Source organism: Nipponia nippon, unplaced genomic scaffold (genome assembly GCF_047370975.1).
Source record: "Nipponia nippon isolate SJK-2023a ecotype South Korea unplaced genomic scaffold, ASM4737097v1 scaffold_2, whole genome shotgun sequence".
NCBI classification, from domain to species: Eukaryota; Metazoa; Chordata; class Aves; order Pelecaniformes; family Threskiornithidae; genus Nipponia; species Nipponia nippon.
The window spans coordinates 67,167,821-67,184,338 of NW_028262336.1; the positions used below are offsets into that span (position 1 = coordinate 67,167,821).

The 16,518-nt window shown below is 42.6% G+C and overlaps 1 protein-coding gene across 2 annotated transcripts in view; it reads right to left on the reverse strand.

Annotated features, from left to right (window-relative positions):
- COL4A2 (collagen type IV alpha 2 chain) overlaps nucleotides 1–16,518 on the reverse strand; it is a 145,609-nt gene continuing 129,091 nt past the window's right edge. For both annotated transcript variants that reach the window (XM_087758279.1, XM_087758278.1), the window contains exons 35-48: nucleotides 15,616–15,679; nucleotides 15,153–15,227; nucleotides 14,426–14,533; nucleotides 13,346–13,453; nucleotides 11,983–12,054; nucleotides 11,464–11,589; nucleotides 9,946–10,062; nucleotides 8,211–8,372; nucleotides 7,977–8,075; nucleotides 7,110–7,256; nucleotides 6,407–6,523; nucleotides 5,372–5,563; nucleotides 4,716–5,002; nucleotides 1–1,697 (exon numbers count right to left, since the gene is read on the reverse strand). In XM_087758279.1, the coding sequence (XP_087614405.1) occupies nucleotides 1,443–1,697; nucleotides 4,716–5,002; nucleotides 5,372–5,563; nucleotides 6,407–6,523; nucleotides 7,110–7,256; nucleotides 7,977–8,075; nucleotides 8,211–8,372; nucleotides 9,946–10,062; nucleotides 11,464–11,589; nucleotides 11,983–12,054; nucleotides 13,346–13,453; nucleotides 14,426–14,533; nucleotides 15,153–15,227; nucleotides 15,616–15,679 (1,929 nt within the window). In that variant the 3' untranslated portion in view covers nucleotides 1–1,442. The remainder of the gene's footprint in view (nucleotides 1,698–4,715; nucleotides 5,003–5,371; nucleotides 5,564–6,406; nucleotides 6,524–7,109; nucleotides 7,257–7,976; nucleotides 8,076–8,210; nucleotides 8,373–9,945; nucleotides 10,063–11,463; nucleotides 11,590–11,982; nucleotides 12,055–13,345; nucleotides 13,454–14,425; nucleotides 14,534–15,152; nucleotides 15,228–15,615; nucleotides 15,680–16,518) is intronic.

Below are 16,518 nucleotides of genomic sequence, written 5' to 3' on the forward strand. Positions count from 1 at the left end.
TAGAGGTGTAGAAAAAAAACAGGTTTTATTTATGATACAGTGAGGATGGAATGTAATTACAAGAGCCAAGAAGCACCTGAAGCAGGAGTGAGGTGAACTGTTGAAAAATCAACAGTCATTGCTATAAAAGCCTCTTTGATTTCAGTTTTAAGCATTCAGGTATACAATCAGACTATGCGAATAGGAAATTTGCAGCTGATCCCCCCCCCCGCAGTGGTGACAGACAACTTGGGCCAAATTGCTTCTTTCTACAGAAGGAGCGAGCTAGCCACTCTGGCCATTTATCAAGCCTGGCATGCAATAACCTGCGTCTCTGTGCGAAAAGATGGCGCCAGATAAATGCCGTGCTTCCTTCCCATTTGCTTTTGCAAGGATGGATGTGTGCAAGCTGGGGTGGTGGCCATCCCATTGCCACGTGTCCCCGGCTGCCAGGACAGCGTGCCTTCAGACAACTGGCAGGTCTGCGTTTGCAGGTCACGTGGCATCGAGCAATCCGCTCGCCTGCAAAGCCTACCCCATGTGCAACAGCTGCTCCAACAGTACGCGGTTAAAATCTGGTCGCGATATGTGGCTTGGTTTCAGAGGGGAAAAGCTGCAATGCACAGCGCCACTCGGTGCCGCTGCTGCGTGGGCAGTGCGACACAGATGAATGTCCACGAGACAGTGGAGCCAGGGACCTCTGTAACGATCCTTTGGCCTGGGGTACGTCTAGAAAAAAATCATCAAGCTTGTAAAATAAAATGCTCATCTTCCTCATATAGTCTCCTAATCAAAACAGGAAGAGTTGCATTTTGTGGTTGCTATTTTTGGGAGGCCTGTGGGCTTCTCTGCTGTTGCTGGTGGTTAAGTGCTAAAGCATGGTGAGGCTTGAAAAAAACCGAATACAATCAAAAGATGATTGTTTTGGGTGCATTGGAAATGCCCAAGCATAAAGTACTAAAATCAAAGTTAGGCTTCAATGCTGGACATAAGCACTTTTCAGTGTATTTTCAGTACTTTGCACCTTGTGTTAATTTATGGAACTGCAGCTGTTAGCGTTTACTGTTGTGACAAATGCAGTAAATAGAAAAGATATATATATTCTCTTAAAGTAAATGTAGTGGGTATCTGACCAAGGTAACAATTAATTATTGAAGTTTTTTTGGTGTTTCAAAGCTGCGAGTATTTGTATCATTTGGCAAATGACATAATGTTAGACTAGCAAAAAATGTATGTATACTGTATAGTAGGAAAACACAGCACTAGATCTGTGTGTTAGCCTTAATTTGTGTTACACTGAATTTGCTTTTACAGACACACTTAAAAATTAATTTTCCATTCAGCTTTTGAGGTAATAAGTTAAAAAAGCACCAACGTGATTTATTCAAATGTCTAACCACCATGGAAGGTTTCACTGTATAAGAACCACATAATAAGCAGGTTCTTTATACTGTGAAAGACGTCTATAAATTTTTCATACAGACTTGACATCTGCTGATATGGCTTCGGATGAGTCCTGCCTTGAGTGTATCTGCCGAGGGCTTGCTTTGGAAGGGCTGGTCGATTGTCGTGAGCCAGAAGCTGTATTTATTTGCAAAGTAGTGACAGGTTCCTCGCGCGCCGTTGCATTCGATGAAAGGAGTCGCTCTGAAATCTTCCAGGCAGCTCCCAGGAGAAACCAGTGACTGTCCTCCACCTTCATCACCAGCAGCAGTGTGCTAAACGAGACAAGGAGGGCAGCGTTCAGAGCACAACCTCAGGCAATGCTGTCAAAAACTTACACGTGGGAAAAGAGAAAAACCACTAGAATTGCTCCAGTTCTTATCTCCAGAGCACAGTGTCGCTAATCCTGCAACTATGTAAGGCTTAAGGGTTTGGCTATGCTTTAGCTATACAAAGGAGCTAGCTTGTATGTTGATGCCACTTTCAAATCTTCTGACAAACATCTTTTCTATAGTTATTTTCACTGTTGGAAGTCTTAGAATTGGTAAATCATCGGTAAATCATGGGAAGGGCCCACTGGAGGTCACGTCAGCCAGTCCCTTGCTCAAAGCAGGGCTGACTCCAAGGTTTCCCTTGGTTGCTCCAGGGCACTGTCGAGTTGTTAATACCTCTAAGGATGGAGTTTCCACAGCCTCTCTGGGCAATCTCTTCCTCTGTTTGATTACCCTCACTGCAAGGAACTTTTCACCATATAGCTAACTTGCATTTCCTTCATTATAAAGCCCATCTTACTCTGCATTGCACATAAGGAGCACTGCGGGACAAAAAACTAGCTTCTATACAAATAACTAGTTCCCTTGATGGCATATTCTTTGACAGCAAATTACACCAAAATCAGGCATCTTTACATCACTCAACTGTTACCTTTGACACATGCTGTGGTAACAAACTGAATGTTGCTCTTCTTCTGTCAAAGGCATTGCTATTGAAACAGGCATTTCCTCTGTCCCTTTAAGAGCTGTACAGCTGCATTTTTAAGTGAAGCTGTTTAATTTTTTGTTAAAAACTAAGGAATTTGCAATATAGAAGAAAGCAGCTGGAAAATAAAGTTGCTAAATAGTTTTGTAAACGTAGGGAGAAATCTGAGCCCATCCAAGGTGTTTGCCTGCCTATGTTTTAATAAACACCATACTATAGAAGTGCAAGCTGTAACTGGCTTGGTTTATGCTGCGAGAGGCCCACTGTGTTCGTATAAATGAGTAACAGAAGTGGCCACCTTTTAACACAGTAAAGGACTCTGATCTCTGGCTGGTGTTACATGGTGCTGAGGTTTAGATAGTGGTTTTAAAAAAAAAAAAAAAAAAAACACAACCCAAAACAACAGCTCCCTCCCCCCAAAACGTCCCACCCAAAGCTGTGGCCTACCAGTTGTCTTACAGATTTGCAAGATTCGGTAAGCTATGAAGTTCAGGAGCAAAACCATCCTAGCATCCCTCTGCAAGAACAAAGTTGGTAAGAAGCAGCGTAAACTGTTATAGCTTTGAGGCCTTTGCAGTTGGAGCTGGAAAGCAGTTAGTAAGAACTGCACACGCTATTTGAGCCCTGGCTTGGGAGCAGACCCGCTTGACAACCTCAGGACGAGCCCTGGCATTCCTACGCTCAGTGTGCAAGCTCCAGCTCTATGCCTGTAATATCTCTTCTTGTACTGGCCACGGCCTTTTGTCCTTCTGCAACGCTTACGCCACTCTGCCTTTATAGGATGCATGATAGCGGAGTGCCCTTGCTACATGAAAGCTGACTGACTTCTACGGCTGTTTGGGCAGGAGTCCATGATGACTCCCTTCATGACTGTACCTTACTCAGGGGAAGGAGGTGACAAATTTAAGCCAAGGAAGTGAAACAATATGTACTCTGAGATAACCACAAGTGTGCTGTACTTCTTCCACAGTCGCCTGAGAAGCAAAAACCTGTACACCAAACACTTCATTTGCTCCAAACGCTAGCTGGGAAAATGTGAACTCTTCTCACTGTGTGTTCCTTGGTGCTGGCAGACTTTGTCCTGGCAAAAGGTTCTTGCTAAGGTGACAAATTTGCTCTTAACAATGCTCAGTGTTTACACAGGGCTTTGCAAACATTTAATTAATCCTTGGAATTCTTGTGAAGTAACTATGAGATTGGTATCAGGGCTTTTTATAGAAGCAAAAGAAAGGTCAACCATAGGACTGGTCAAAAATTTGACCTGCCCTCTCAAAAAGATTTTTTTTTTTCTGTAACTAAATGAAAAAGATCAGATTTCCCTTTATTTTGTGAACAATTTAAGGTTTTGGCTTTTGACAAACAAATGGTTTGCAGGTAGGATTGACTATTGTTCTTCTATGACATTTTCTGCCAGAGAAATCTTATTTTTTGTTCTCAACCTTGTTTACTTCAGCACTCAGTCCAGTCTTTCATGAGTTAACAACATGGGCATACTGTTGCAGGTTTTGACTCTCGTGCACATCAAGCAAGTCAGAAAAATGAGCATCTGTCAGATCATTCACTAACACATTCTAGCTGCTCTTTACCATGTTAGGCCCTCCAGTGCTTACATGATCCCTCTGTACAGTCTTGTAAGAAAAGCAGGTCAGGCCCTTCAGTAGGTCTTCCACTGCGCACCTAACGCTAAGCTTTTCTGTAACATCCCATTTCCTAATTATAAGGTTGCAATACCTAAGAGATCCTATAAGCCATGGGATATACAGCTCAGCTTTTGTTGCCATTAGAGATAAAACACTGAAGTTTAATGTTGAAAACAACAGGAGGCTGTCTCTCTTTCCAGACTAGGTGAGAGACTTTCGCTTCTAAATCTTTAACCAAACATCAATGATTAAGTTTCCAAAAGAAGGGGAAAAGTTCTGGGTTTTTTTCCCCTCCAAATCAGCTTCTTAATAGTGATGTACATAAGTAACTCCCAAGCTTTAGCTGTGAAAATGCTTTGTAGGCTACTGTTGCACCTCAGTGCAATTTTATTTGCTAATCCACAGCTGTCCCTGCGTTCTGCACAAAAGCACTATTTTGTACATAAAGGACGAACTCCAGATGCTAGCCTGACAGGAGGTAGTTTTCTCTGCAATTCACAGAAATTTTGTTTCTCCTCTTCTGCTTCCTAGAAACTAGTTTTGTAGTTCCCTGGTTCCCCAGTATGATGCATGGTTTTGGTGTTGCTGGATCTAAACCAGAGCAGCCTTCCTAGTGTCTAAGACTCGAACTTAAAACCCAGTGCCACACAAAATGTGACACTGGAGAACAAATACCATAAGGAAGGAATATCCAATCCACAAACTGCGCCAGCCTTCAGGGCAGTGAGGAATAGAAGCTTCTTGGCTATGGACAGCAATTGCCACAGCTGGGGCCTCACAAACTGAGCAGCGACTGATATATGGCCTAATGTCGTCTTCTGCCACAGGCATCATTGGAAGAGGTGCTGTAGTTGAGAGCCAGTAGGATTTATCATTTCGACTTGCATAATAACAAATGTCCCCAGGGTTACAGTAGAGGAATGGCATAGTACTAAAACGAGCCAAACATGAACCAGCCAGCCCTGTTAAAAAAGAAGATAAAAAAGAAATGATGGCAATTATTCTCACAGAAGACAATGCACGTTTTCAGTTTCCTACTCTTTCCCAAGTATGTGCCAGTAACACCCTGCCGTCCAGAATGTTTAGCTGGCTTTACGGGTCCCCTTGAACAACACTAATGACTTGCAGGAGCTTTCTCAGGGGCACTCTATGCAGACATAGAGTTTTTATCTTCTCATTTTGGTGTTTCCTAAGCCTGTCTGCTGAAGTCCCAGCTTTCTCCAAGTTTTTTGTTTGTTTGTTTGTTTGTTTGTTTTTTTGTTTGTTTTTTGTTCGTTCTTTTCAGCCAGAGAGATGGAACTGAGGCTACTGCCAGCAATACCTGCACGTACCTAGATCCTGGTTGTGTGCTTTCTCTTGTCCTTCAAAGTACAGTAGGCTGTATCCACTCCAGAGTTTGTTCATGCCAACTGGGCACATTGGCTCTTGATCGGACTGGCTGTGCTTCACCAACAGGTAGCCCATGCTAACACTGCGACCCGGCATGCCCGGCAGCCCGGGGCTACCAGGGCGGCCTGGCTGACCTTAGAAGAGCGGGGGAAAAGAAAATACAACTTAGTTGGTTCTCCCACAAATGGTCTGATGCTAGCTGATATTCCAGCTAAGCTGCTGACGAACAAAGCTTAATTGCATGATGCCTCTTCTTACGGTAAGTTCCTGTTAAAAGAGCTGTAGTCCTAGGATTACAGCAGTTGCTTTGTAAGTAGATCGGTGCTGGATCAGGCTCCCTGGTTTCTAAGATGATCGCTGTCAGAGCCAGGGAAAGTCACATATAAAGTTCTGATGAATTTGAGCATACTTTGTACAATATAGATAAGTATATTTTTCCTTTAAAACTGTTTTTTAGTCCAAGATTAACCAATGGCTTTTTTAATTGCTTGCATTTGCTTCATACAGTTAAAACTATGCTCTGAAAATACCTTTTTCTCTGTGTACTTAGCTAATTAAGATAGTAATCTTTCTGCTCTTTGATTGGATAAGGACACAGGTATTTATTTTACAAATATGTTCCTTTAAACACCATCTATCCAAATATCACCTACCCAACCATTCATCTCCATGAATGTAACTGTTAGTAAAGCACTAGGCTGAAATACTTAAGAGACAACCAATCTAAAAATACAGTCAGATCAAAACAAACTCACTCACGAGTGGACTGACATCTACATCTATCAAAACTTATTCGGAAAATATTGCTTTAAGGTAACTCTGTTAAAAAGTTAGTTAGTTGTCCCTTGTGAAGAAGCTGTGAAGACAGAAACTCCCTCTCTCCTCCCCTCCTCCCCATCCAGTGATGCAGTAACCACAGAACAATTTCTGGCAGTGAAATGGGAAAGAGGGAAGAAGTACTGTGTGACATCTCTTACCTTCAAATCCCACTGGACCCTGAAACCCTGTTGCTCCTTGTTCACCTCTGGAGCCGGGAGGAGCTGGAATGCCACCCCTGCCCTGGAATCCTGGCTCTCCAGGTGAGCCTCTGAAACCTTCCAACAACAACAGTTATAAGCACAGTGGCTGCAGGATATCAACATGCTACCCACTTTGTTAACATGTGCTCTACTTGCATATGTTTGGTCCTATCTGCCCGGTTTACCGATTTACACTAAAGGCAAGATCCTATTGTTCTTGCTGAGGCAAAGAGCACTGACTTCACTGGAGAAGGTTGCTGGGAGTGAGACTACATGAATCTTTCACTCTTGCTACCACCACACATCTCTGATGAGGTGTGCTGCATCGGGTCCACACATCACTAACACTACGTTCTCTGGGTTGATAGCACGCCCACAAGGATGTGCACATTTCCACCAAAGACGTTCAGTCTTGATTTAAGCGAGATCCATATCTAATGTTGCCTTTGGCTATGTGAGTGTTGTCAAAGTTTTCTCCTGTGTTGCTCATGTTCTGAATGCTGGGAGGAGGAGGAAAGCCAAGCCTTAGCTTTGAAAGACCAAAATTTGACTCTCCTTTCTGACTTAGAGAATTTAAAGCAGAAGAGAGCCAAAGCAGTGCTCTGGTGGCCTCACTCTGCTAAGGGGAACCAAGCTTTCACTCTGAGCGTTCAATTCCTACCTGGATCGCCTGGTGGACCCTGAGGTCCCATATCTCCTGGGCTACCTTGAGGTCCTATATTTCCACGGGGACCTGGTGAACCTTGCTCAGCAACCAGCCTTGGAGGAAGAGGGGGCAGCCCAGGAGAGCCTGGAGGGCCCTGAAAGCCTGTGATTAGAAGCAAGATGAGATAGTTGGATTAAAAAAAACCCCAAACCCTGTATTTTCCTTAATGTGCTTTCATCCACAGATATGTTGCTGTTACTTGGCTGCATGAGAGAGAGGAACTGTGGTCTGCAACTCACCACCTTGCGTAGAGCAGCTATATTTATTATATTTGGGGAATGTGTGTGAGTATGGGGCTTGTCTTCTCTTAGACAGCACACAGATAAGCAGGAGGAGATGAGCGATGCTACTGCTCCCTCATTTATGACACAGGAAGCTGGGAAGTACCCCCCCAAACAGCCAACAGCTCTCTGAGGTGCAGCACCATCTTTTGGTGGGCTTCGGGAGACACAAATACATGACGGTATAGATGGAGTGAAGGATTTTAAAGATATTTCTAAATATCCAGTATGTCTGCTCTGGAGGATTAGTTTAGATCAGGAATTCTTCTTTTTTTTTTAACCCTGAAAGTGGCTCTGATTTTGGAGTTGGCACCTCATGCAAAATAAATTAATAAAGGCAAAAAGTTGACTACCCGTATTAAATTCAGGCATCTGTCCTCTGGAATTTGCCAGGGGTCACACAGAGTCATGCAGTTGGAGAAGACTCCAGAGGTGATCTAGCCTAACCTTCTGCTCAAAGCAGGGCCAGTTATATCAGCTCTGTGGAGCTGCAAAATGAGTAGTTTAGAAAGGAGTCATGCATCTGACTGCACTTACTCACCAGTTACTCCTCTATCCCCCTTGGGTCCGATAGGTCCCAAATCACCTGGAAATCCTACTCCGCCCATAAAGCCGATGACACCTTGTTCACCCTTACGACCTTTAATGTAAAATGACAGGTGGCATTATTGCATTTCAACACAGCTCAAGTGAGTGCAAACGTCATGTTATTAAAGGTGCTGTAGCATAGGAGGTTCCCCTGCCCCCAGCCAAGGTCAGCGTTTCCCATCCTTACCCTTTGGTCCTGGGTACCCAGGAACGCCAGGTCTCCCTGCTGCTCCAGGATCACCTCTACTTCCTTTTGGGCCAATTTGTCCACTCACACCTGTTTGTCCGCTTTCTCCTTTGCTTCCTGGTGGAGCTGGTATTCCAGGCTGCCCCTGTAGTCCTGGATAGCCTGTTTAGAGCACATACAGGTAATCTGTTTATACTCAAGACCTGGGAACAGGGGAAAATAACAGTACTATCTGATTGTATCCCATCAGGTTTTATTTCCTTAATTTAAGTGGGGAGCTAAGCATTAGCTTAGCACTTGCTCAGCACTCTTGCTCTCAGGCTGGCATACCCTTCTGCTGTGGTGGCAGAGGAATTAGAGCGTGAAGCTCCCACAAAGCACAGTGTCATCTCAAGCAAGATTTCAGCAGAAGTGGGATGCCTGCTGAGACACAGCCTTCAATGAGCTATTCCTTCCCCAGCAAATGCCCCGCTTCACTAGGTGCCTCCCTGCTTCATCCTGAACTCTCCAAGTAACTAGAGAGAAATCAGAAAGCAGCAAGTACCTGACTCGGTGCCAGGTGGTAAATAAGCCAAGGACTTGCTGTTCCGTGTATCTTAGTGCTTCAGTTGAACATCTGGATACAAATAACTACTTCATGCTGTCTTGGGAATTGTGGGAACAGCTTCTTTTTCCAGAATTACATATTACCTGAAGCTAAACCTGGCAGGTTTCTCTTCAGTTACCTCTGCTGCCTAAGATGACATTTGGACCTTGTTTCCAAGGAGAGAGGGACTTACTAACTAGGGTTTTGAGTGGGGCATCTCTCGTACTGCCTGTTGAAGTTGGATCACTTCAAGATGCATGTGGCAAAGTAAGAGTGAGCCATGCCTGTCTCACCATTTTGGCTGGGAGATGGTGTTCCTGTTCCCACTCTCCTGACTGCTTCTGTTTTTATTTTTTAATCCGATGACTACCTGAGGAGTGGGAATCAGTATGCAGCGTTAGGCCAACTAATGTTCTCTTTCCATTTAGAAACTTAGGTATTGGTTTTCAGCTGGTTTGCCTGTTGCAAGTTTTTGCCGAATTTACATAAAAATTTCCATGCATCATATAAAGATGATAGTGGGACACCTGCAACTTTTGCTACAAGCTCTTCACAGTGGCACTACAGTTTGAAATGATTGTGCAGTCCACTAAACAACAGGTATATCAGCCTCTAAATACAGAGAGATGCAGAGTGGCTTTTTCATATGTGTGGGAGAGGCAGGGTCATAGCATGGACTTTTAGAGAGAGGAGCTAATGCTTCCCAATGTAACTTAGTTTGCATGGTAATTTCACATAGACAGATTTTGTAAACAATTAAGAAAATATTCCGTAGACTTGCAAGTCTGCCACAGACCTCGGATCTTAAAGTAGTAAATTAGCATAATGCTCCTGAAAGTTGCTAAGAGAATTCTGGATCATTAAATCTGTTATTTGCATGAAAATCAAACCCTTCCATCAGGACAACCTGGAGGAACTGCCTTTTGCTTTCAAGAGGTGTGTCCCTATTATCTCATGTACCATTAGTTCTGTCCAACAATTATTCATGCACTTTAGTGTTGCATTTAATAGGGATATTTTACTGAGTCAAGACAGAAATAACAGTGACTGCTGTTGCTAACCCGGTACTTAATATTCTATTGTTGTCTGAGGGCACAGCCTTGTACTTTATCTTTTATCGTTGTCTGAGGGGAACAAGGCATGAATTACCTGGCACTCCGTCTAGACCTGGGGAGCCTTTATCACCAGGATATCCTGATATATTTGAAATCCCAGGAGGCCCTGGAAATCCCTCCTGCCCAGGAATGCCAAAGGGTCCTTGGACTCCTGAAAGGAAGAGAAGAAATAATCAGTATTGCAAGGAAAATGCACAATTGCAATTGTAAGGACTCACCTTAGACTAAGGATAAAGAACCGGATTTTCAAAATGGAAAACACCTGCAGTTCCCACTGATTTTCATTTCATTTTTGCAGATGATGTGGAGGTTTTTCTTAAAAGAACCAAATACTAGTTCTGTGCCAAAGCTCTCTGGAAAACTAATTACATCTCACTGCGTGCAATGCTAATAATCTTGTGTCTGCCAGGTAAAATATTATTTCAAGATAGAAAGTACTCAAAATATCCTAGGTATATTGGAGTAGACAAGAAAGCAGCTTTGTTATTCTGTATCCTGCGGAGTCAGGAGTTACAGACAGGGTTTTTTGGGGTCAGTTAAAACCAAAAGTTTGAATCCAGGGAGTTCTCTACAGATGAGAAGTGTTAAATGGCCAAAAATCCGGCCCACCGATGACAGATTATTCTTTTAAGTAGATTCAACTTGCCAGGAAGCCACAAGCTCCCTTTTATTAATTAATTTAAAGAAAAATATTTAATTCTGACAAACAAACGTGAATAAGATAAGTGAAATAGTTGTTTCTTCCAGGGCTTGATAATAAATCTCTGAATGGTGCTTGAGATGGCACAGCACGTTGGTAACGACAAAGCGTACCATAAAAGAATAGGAATGAGCCATTAAACCAAGTAGGCAAAGGCAGTAAGGTTTTATATCTATGCTGGTCCTTAATTCTTTCGGAGCCAAAACGTTGGAAAACTTTTTAAAAACAACTCTGTAATTAGTTGATTCATCCATATCATCAGTCTGGTGGGTCCTTGATGGAGGAAGAACTGGTGGTGAGCCATACTGAGATAAGCACAGCCCGCTACAGCAAGGTGGGTTTGAGCCAGAAGGCTGAGTGCTCACGTTGCACTAGGCGAGTAAAGTGCTGTGCAAGGGAATAGAGCCCAGGAGGGATCAGAGGGACAATCACACATTGATGGACAGTGAGGGTTTCAGAAGATAAGTAAACACTGACAGATTTGCAACAAAAAAAGAAAGAAAAGCCATAGCCTTTGTGTAAGTGGAGCCTCATTAAAAATATTTTGGGAGCTGATGGCTGAGAGCAGCCTCTGGCATTTGCAGCGTGCTGAGCTCAGTGGGTGCTACAAGATGCTGCTACCACGGGGAAGGACTCCAGTGCTGGAGGGGCTGGCATGTCCAGCATTGGGCAATGCACACCACTGTTTCTGAGCAAGGACTGGCTGAGCTGCAGCACTAAATCCAAACAGCGACCTTCCCCACATGCAGTGCTCTCCTGTACAACTGTCTACACTATACTGCATTTTGTGACGTCTATAACATCCACAGCTGAAACAAATAATAAGTAGATCCCATTCTCTGGAATACAAACCTGGAACACCTCTGTCTCCCTTCTGACCCGGAGGTCCTCGGCTGCCTTCCACTCTGCTTGGCTCTCCCGCTTCCCCTTTGTCACCCACTGCACCTGGGAAACCGGCAGAGCCGTAGCCATCTGGACCTGTTGCGGAGTTGTTCAAAATTAAGATGAAAGCTGAAATGTTTCCGCATGTAGCAAGGTATCAGCATGCTAACGTACATGTGTAGAGCATGTGGATTTACTAAATACATGAGTCTGTAATGGCTTATTGGAAAAATGGCTCATAATGGGAAAAAAAGGCCTTGAGGCTTTAACTTGATAAGAGGAAAGAATGATTTGAGGCTGTGTTCTAATCCATCTGTGTGGCAGCACGTAGTGTATGAAGTTGCTTGCCAGAGCCCACAATAATGAAGCAAATTCCACATTGGGCTTTGGATGACACAGTTAAAGTCACATTGCAAAGATCTCACCAACCAAACTTGCAGCCAACATAATGTTGTGCCTACAAACAGGCAGGATAAGAGTCTTACTTACCTGGTGATCCTGGCAAGCCCTTAGTGCCTGGTAAACCATGCAGTCCACTGATTCCTCTTAAGCCAGGCAAGCCTGTTTTAAAATTACATTCATGATTATCATAGTAGTTTCTATGAGTCTGTATATATTCCTAGGCAAAAAATTCAAATGCTTGAATAAATAAGATTCTGTGCTAAAATCTTGTGTATTTTATGCAAATTAATTCATTACAATAAGCTTATTATGAAATACACCACACCATGGCTTTGTGATTGGCAAATTTTGTTATTATCCAATAAACTCACTATGAGATTTTTTTTTTTTTTCAGTATCTCTGATCTGTCTGGTAGCATGCCATTAGTTCCAGTCTTGCTGCCACAATTTTGTTAATAACCATTTAGTTTTCCAAAATCCTCAAACCAAGACAATTATGGCATAATTGTAGGCTCTAAATGTGATTACAATGAAGCTCTCTTCAGGAGAAATTCACTCTGTGTCATTTGAAAAAAACCAACAAAACCCTAACAAAATGTCAAATAGCTGCTGCTGCTGTTATGGGTAAAATCTATCCCATCTCTTTGTACCTGTCAAAGTGTTAAGCATGATGTTAAAGCTAGACAGGTATCTCTAATCAATGGCCAGAGCTCTGGAGGACAATTCAACCTTCACAAAAGTAAGTGTCTGTCTCTCTCTTCACTGTCTATAAGGGCAGCCTTCATAACCCTATTAGCTTAGATTCGATGCAGATTCAGATAGATGAATCTTACTAAAAGCAGGGCAATTTCTGGCTGTCCTGTAGAAAAAAAATCTGCTTACTTAATATATTAAGGAATTAGGTGGCAACCAATAAGATTCTGTATCCTGTGATACAAACAAAACAGCTTCATTTTAAACTATCAATCACCTGTATTTTGATAGGAGAATTCTGTCTGAGCTGTAAGTCATTCATTCTTAAAGCCAGACATGGGATCAGTTCACAGTTTTTGATGATGTAGGACAAGTATATTGTTTGCTATCTAATGCCACATTGTAATATTCTAATACTGTATATCACTACTCTTGCTGCATTTTAAATAATTTTTTGTTTTTTCTTCCCAGCTGTCATGAAAAATGAAAATGTTTCCTGAAAACTGCTTTCCTGGTTGAGGGACATCATCAGCAGTTAAAGTGAGCTCAGTAGACACCAGTCCTTCGAAGCGATATATCAGAAAGCAACCACGTGGGTCTTCATTAATGCACCTGGACTTTATGAGGAATAAATGTTTACTAGACAGAACTCTGCCACTCTGATCTGCAGAAAGCCTGTTTTCTTCTTCTTTACCTCAAAGGAACAATAGCAAGTGCTCACTCTGAAATGACTGAATAGTTGAAGCTGCATGAATACCTGCTTGTCCTGGTAAGCCAGGCCAGCCGGGAGTTCCCTTTTCACCTTGAAATCCAGGTGTCCCGGGGCTTCCTTGCTGCCCTGGGGGGCCGACCAGTCCCCGCAAACCTGCGCGACAAGGATGAATCATTGCTCACGAGTGTCCTTACAACCAATAGCCCAAAACATGGACTTGTGCTACCTTCATTATCCCAGGTAGCAAAATGACAGCTTTCCCCTCCTAATGTCATTGTATGACACTGCACTCCTCATCCAAGTGGAAGAAAACTAAAGAGAGCAAAGGTAGGAGAGGCAAGGTATAACCAAACAATTCATTACAAACTTCAGGTTTCTGACAACCTCAGAAATACAGTGGGCTCCTCCTATTAAAATGACAATTTTACTTCTATTGCCAGTTACAATAAGTAATTTCATTTATGCAAGCCTCAGTTTCCCCTTCTGACGCATCTGGTTTGCCTTTCTGACTGGAAAGCTGATCGGACAAGGGCTGTTTCCCAGTGAGGTACCTACTGAAACTGCTCCAGCCTTGGCTGGAGTTTCTAAGCCCTATAATTATATGAGAAACGTGGAGCAACTGTTCTGAAAGAGCGTTTTCATGATCTTCCTGCAATAAGACATGTTCTTAAGCCCTGAGTTTATGATCCAGCCAGAGCCGAACCTGACTTTGGTTCCCCAGTGCTTTTGAACAGTTGGCCAACGAGCCTGGCTCAAAGGCTCCTGAGTAACTGGGTCCTGGGGGATACTGACTTCATTTATGGCAGAAAAGAGCATTGAAAAGCCCACCTCCTTGTAGTGTTGAGACAGCGTTAGAATACCTGAGTATGCCAGCAATACACCACTTTGACTGGACACGATTGCTATAAAAAAGGTAAAACTGGTATGAAGCAGAGTTAGGCTTTTGAAATTTCCTCTTAATAAGTTCTGCCAGGAGTTCCACATCCTTTTCACTGCTCTTTACCGACTTACAGAATGAATAACATATTAAAAAACTTAATGACTTTCTTTCGAGGGAAAAGAGATTTTTTTCTTTCTCTTCTTAAACAGTTTTATTCTTTGGAGCATTAAAAAAGAATATTCTACCTTCCTGTCCCAGAGAGCCAGGGACACCCTGTGTGCCTCTGGGGCCTTCAATGCCAGGGAAACCAGGATCACCGCCTTCGCCTTTTTGTCCTGCACCTCCTCTTGTGCCTGGAAAACCACAAAACCAGTATATTGTTTTAATAATCTCTATATGACCCTAAGCTAACAAGCATAATGTGAAGTTGGCTACTGAATGGGTCCTGGTCTTGCCACGCAAAGACACTCTTCTAGTCAGGGTGCTTGCATGATCTGAGAGAATGAATAGTCGTCTACAGCATGCTGGCCAAACCATCATTAAATTTGTTTTTAAAAGTACTCCCCAAATTATGTGGAATATGACACTGATGTTCAAAGTGTGCTGCATGGGCAGGGAAATTTTAATACGTTACCTAACCAACCCAATCCAAAATTGACCTGAATCTGCTATCCCATCTTCCGTAATCATGGCCTGATATTGCTCCTTTTGTCATCAATGGCAAAAAATTATACAGAAATGTTTGCTGGAGTTGCATGTGATTGATATTTACTGCTACAACTGTACTTTCAGTTGAAGAGGTAAACATAGCACATACTCATTTCAACAAAGAAAAGATGAATCTCTTCGGGAGCTGTCATGAGTGCACAGGTTCAACAGCCATCAAAAACCCATGGTAAGGTCCCCCTCCCTTCCTCTATGGACTTTAGTATGTGAAAAGTAATACATCCAGAGCAACTGTGAAATTAATACCTGTTAAGCCTGGCACACCAATTTCCCCTTTAAGGCCTGGCATTCCTGGTAAGTTTATAGTGTCTCCTGGCTCACCTATTTCAAGCAAAAAAAGAACACATGAGTGGTAAGGCTTTAATTTAAACAGCATTTCCTGTTGTTTCAAAGGAATTGCAACTTCTGAGGCAAAATTCAGTAATTATTCTATTTCTAGAATAAAAGAGGAATAAGTTAAAGAAAGAAAAACACAAAGTCTCTAGAACAGCCCCCCTCCCTGCCATGGATGGATTTATCCATGGACAGTACATGTTGCATGAAATTAACAGTATTAACCTTTTCACAGCCTCCCACATCTACAATATCATTCTGTAAGACTGTACGAAAACTCTTTAAGACTGAAGACCTCCTGAGACTCTTCAGAACTTAATGTTGAGCATTTCATGGGTAATGAATACAAAGTGCTCAGATAAGCGAACAAACTCACCTATTTCACCGTGTGAGCCAGGAGTACCAAAATGGCCTGAAATTCCTGGAACACCCTTTTCTCCCTATCATATGATTGAAAACAGGTATCAGTTAACAAGGATGAGGATTTGTTCAACCTTCCAAGCAGCACAGTTTGGAAATACCGAAAAAAGGCTATTAAGTTCACCATTTTTGAGTTTCTGTAGTGCTTTATTATTTATAGAGTCATTTGGCTGGGATCGGCTAAACCAAACCAGTACAAACCAAGGGACAAGTTACATTTGCAAAGACTTAAGTTTGAAATTGAGAACATCCCACTACACATAAGATAGTGTCCTATTACTAGACAGGCAGTGAGTTCTGCAGTCCTTGGTTAGGAAAAAGTCCTATTGAAATCTAAGGGCAAAACTACCTGAGAAAGGAACATAGTTTTTGGCTCTCTTAAATAAGTGATGTCTGTGAGTCTACTGTCAGGCCTTTGTAAGAGTTTATTTCTTCCATTGTAACTTATTTTGCAGCCAAAGTGAATCATGGTGAATTACCCTCTAGGAGCTGAGATTCTTAGACTCTTACTGTTAGATGAGTGACAGTGAGTAATTTTTGCCAGTGATACCATCAGTCCTGGGAGAAAGGGAAGAGTAAGCCCAATGTTGAGAATAAATTTTACCAACAGCTACGGCAACAGGACCAGGGACCTAGAAGGAGCTGTCGGGGTCCTCACTGGCAAAAAGCTAGTGCGTGAAATTTGCATGTCTCCCAATGAGAAAAGAAAGGACTCTGCTTAATGAACATTACAGGGATCAAGCAAAATTATTTGATCTATTTATTAAATTTTTATTGCATTTTTATCTTTGCACTGTAGCTGTTCAGCACAATTGCAAGGGGTGAACGCCACTCCCTAGAGAAGCTGAATGCCAGCACA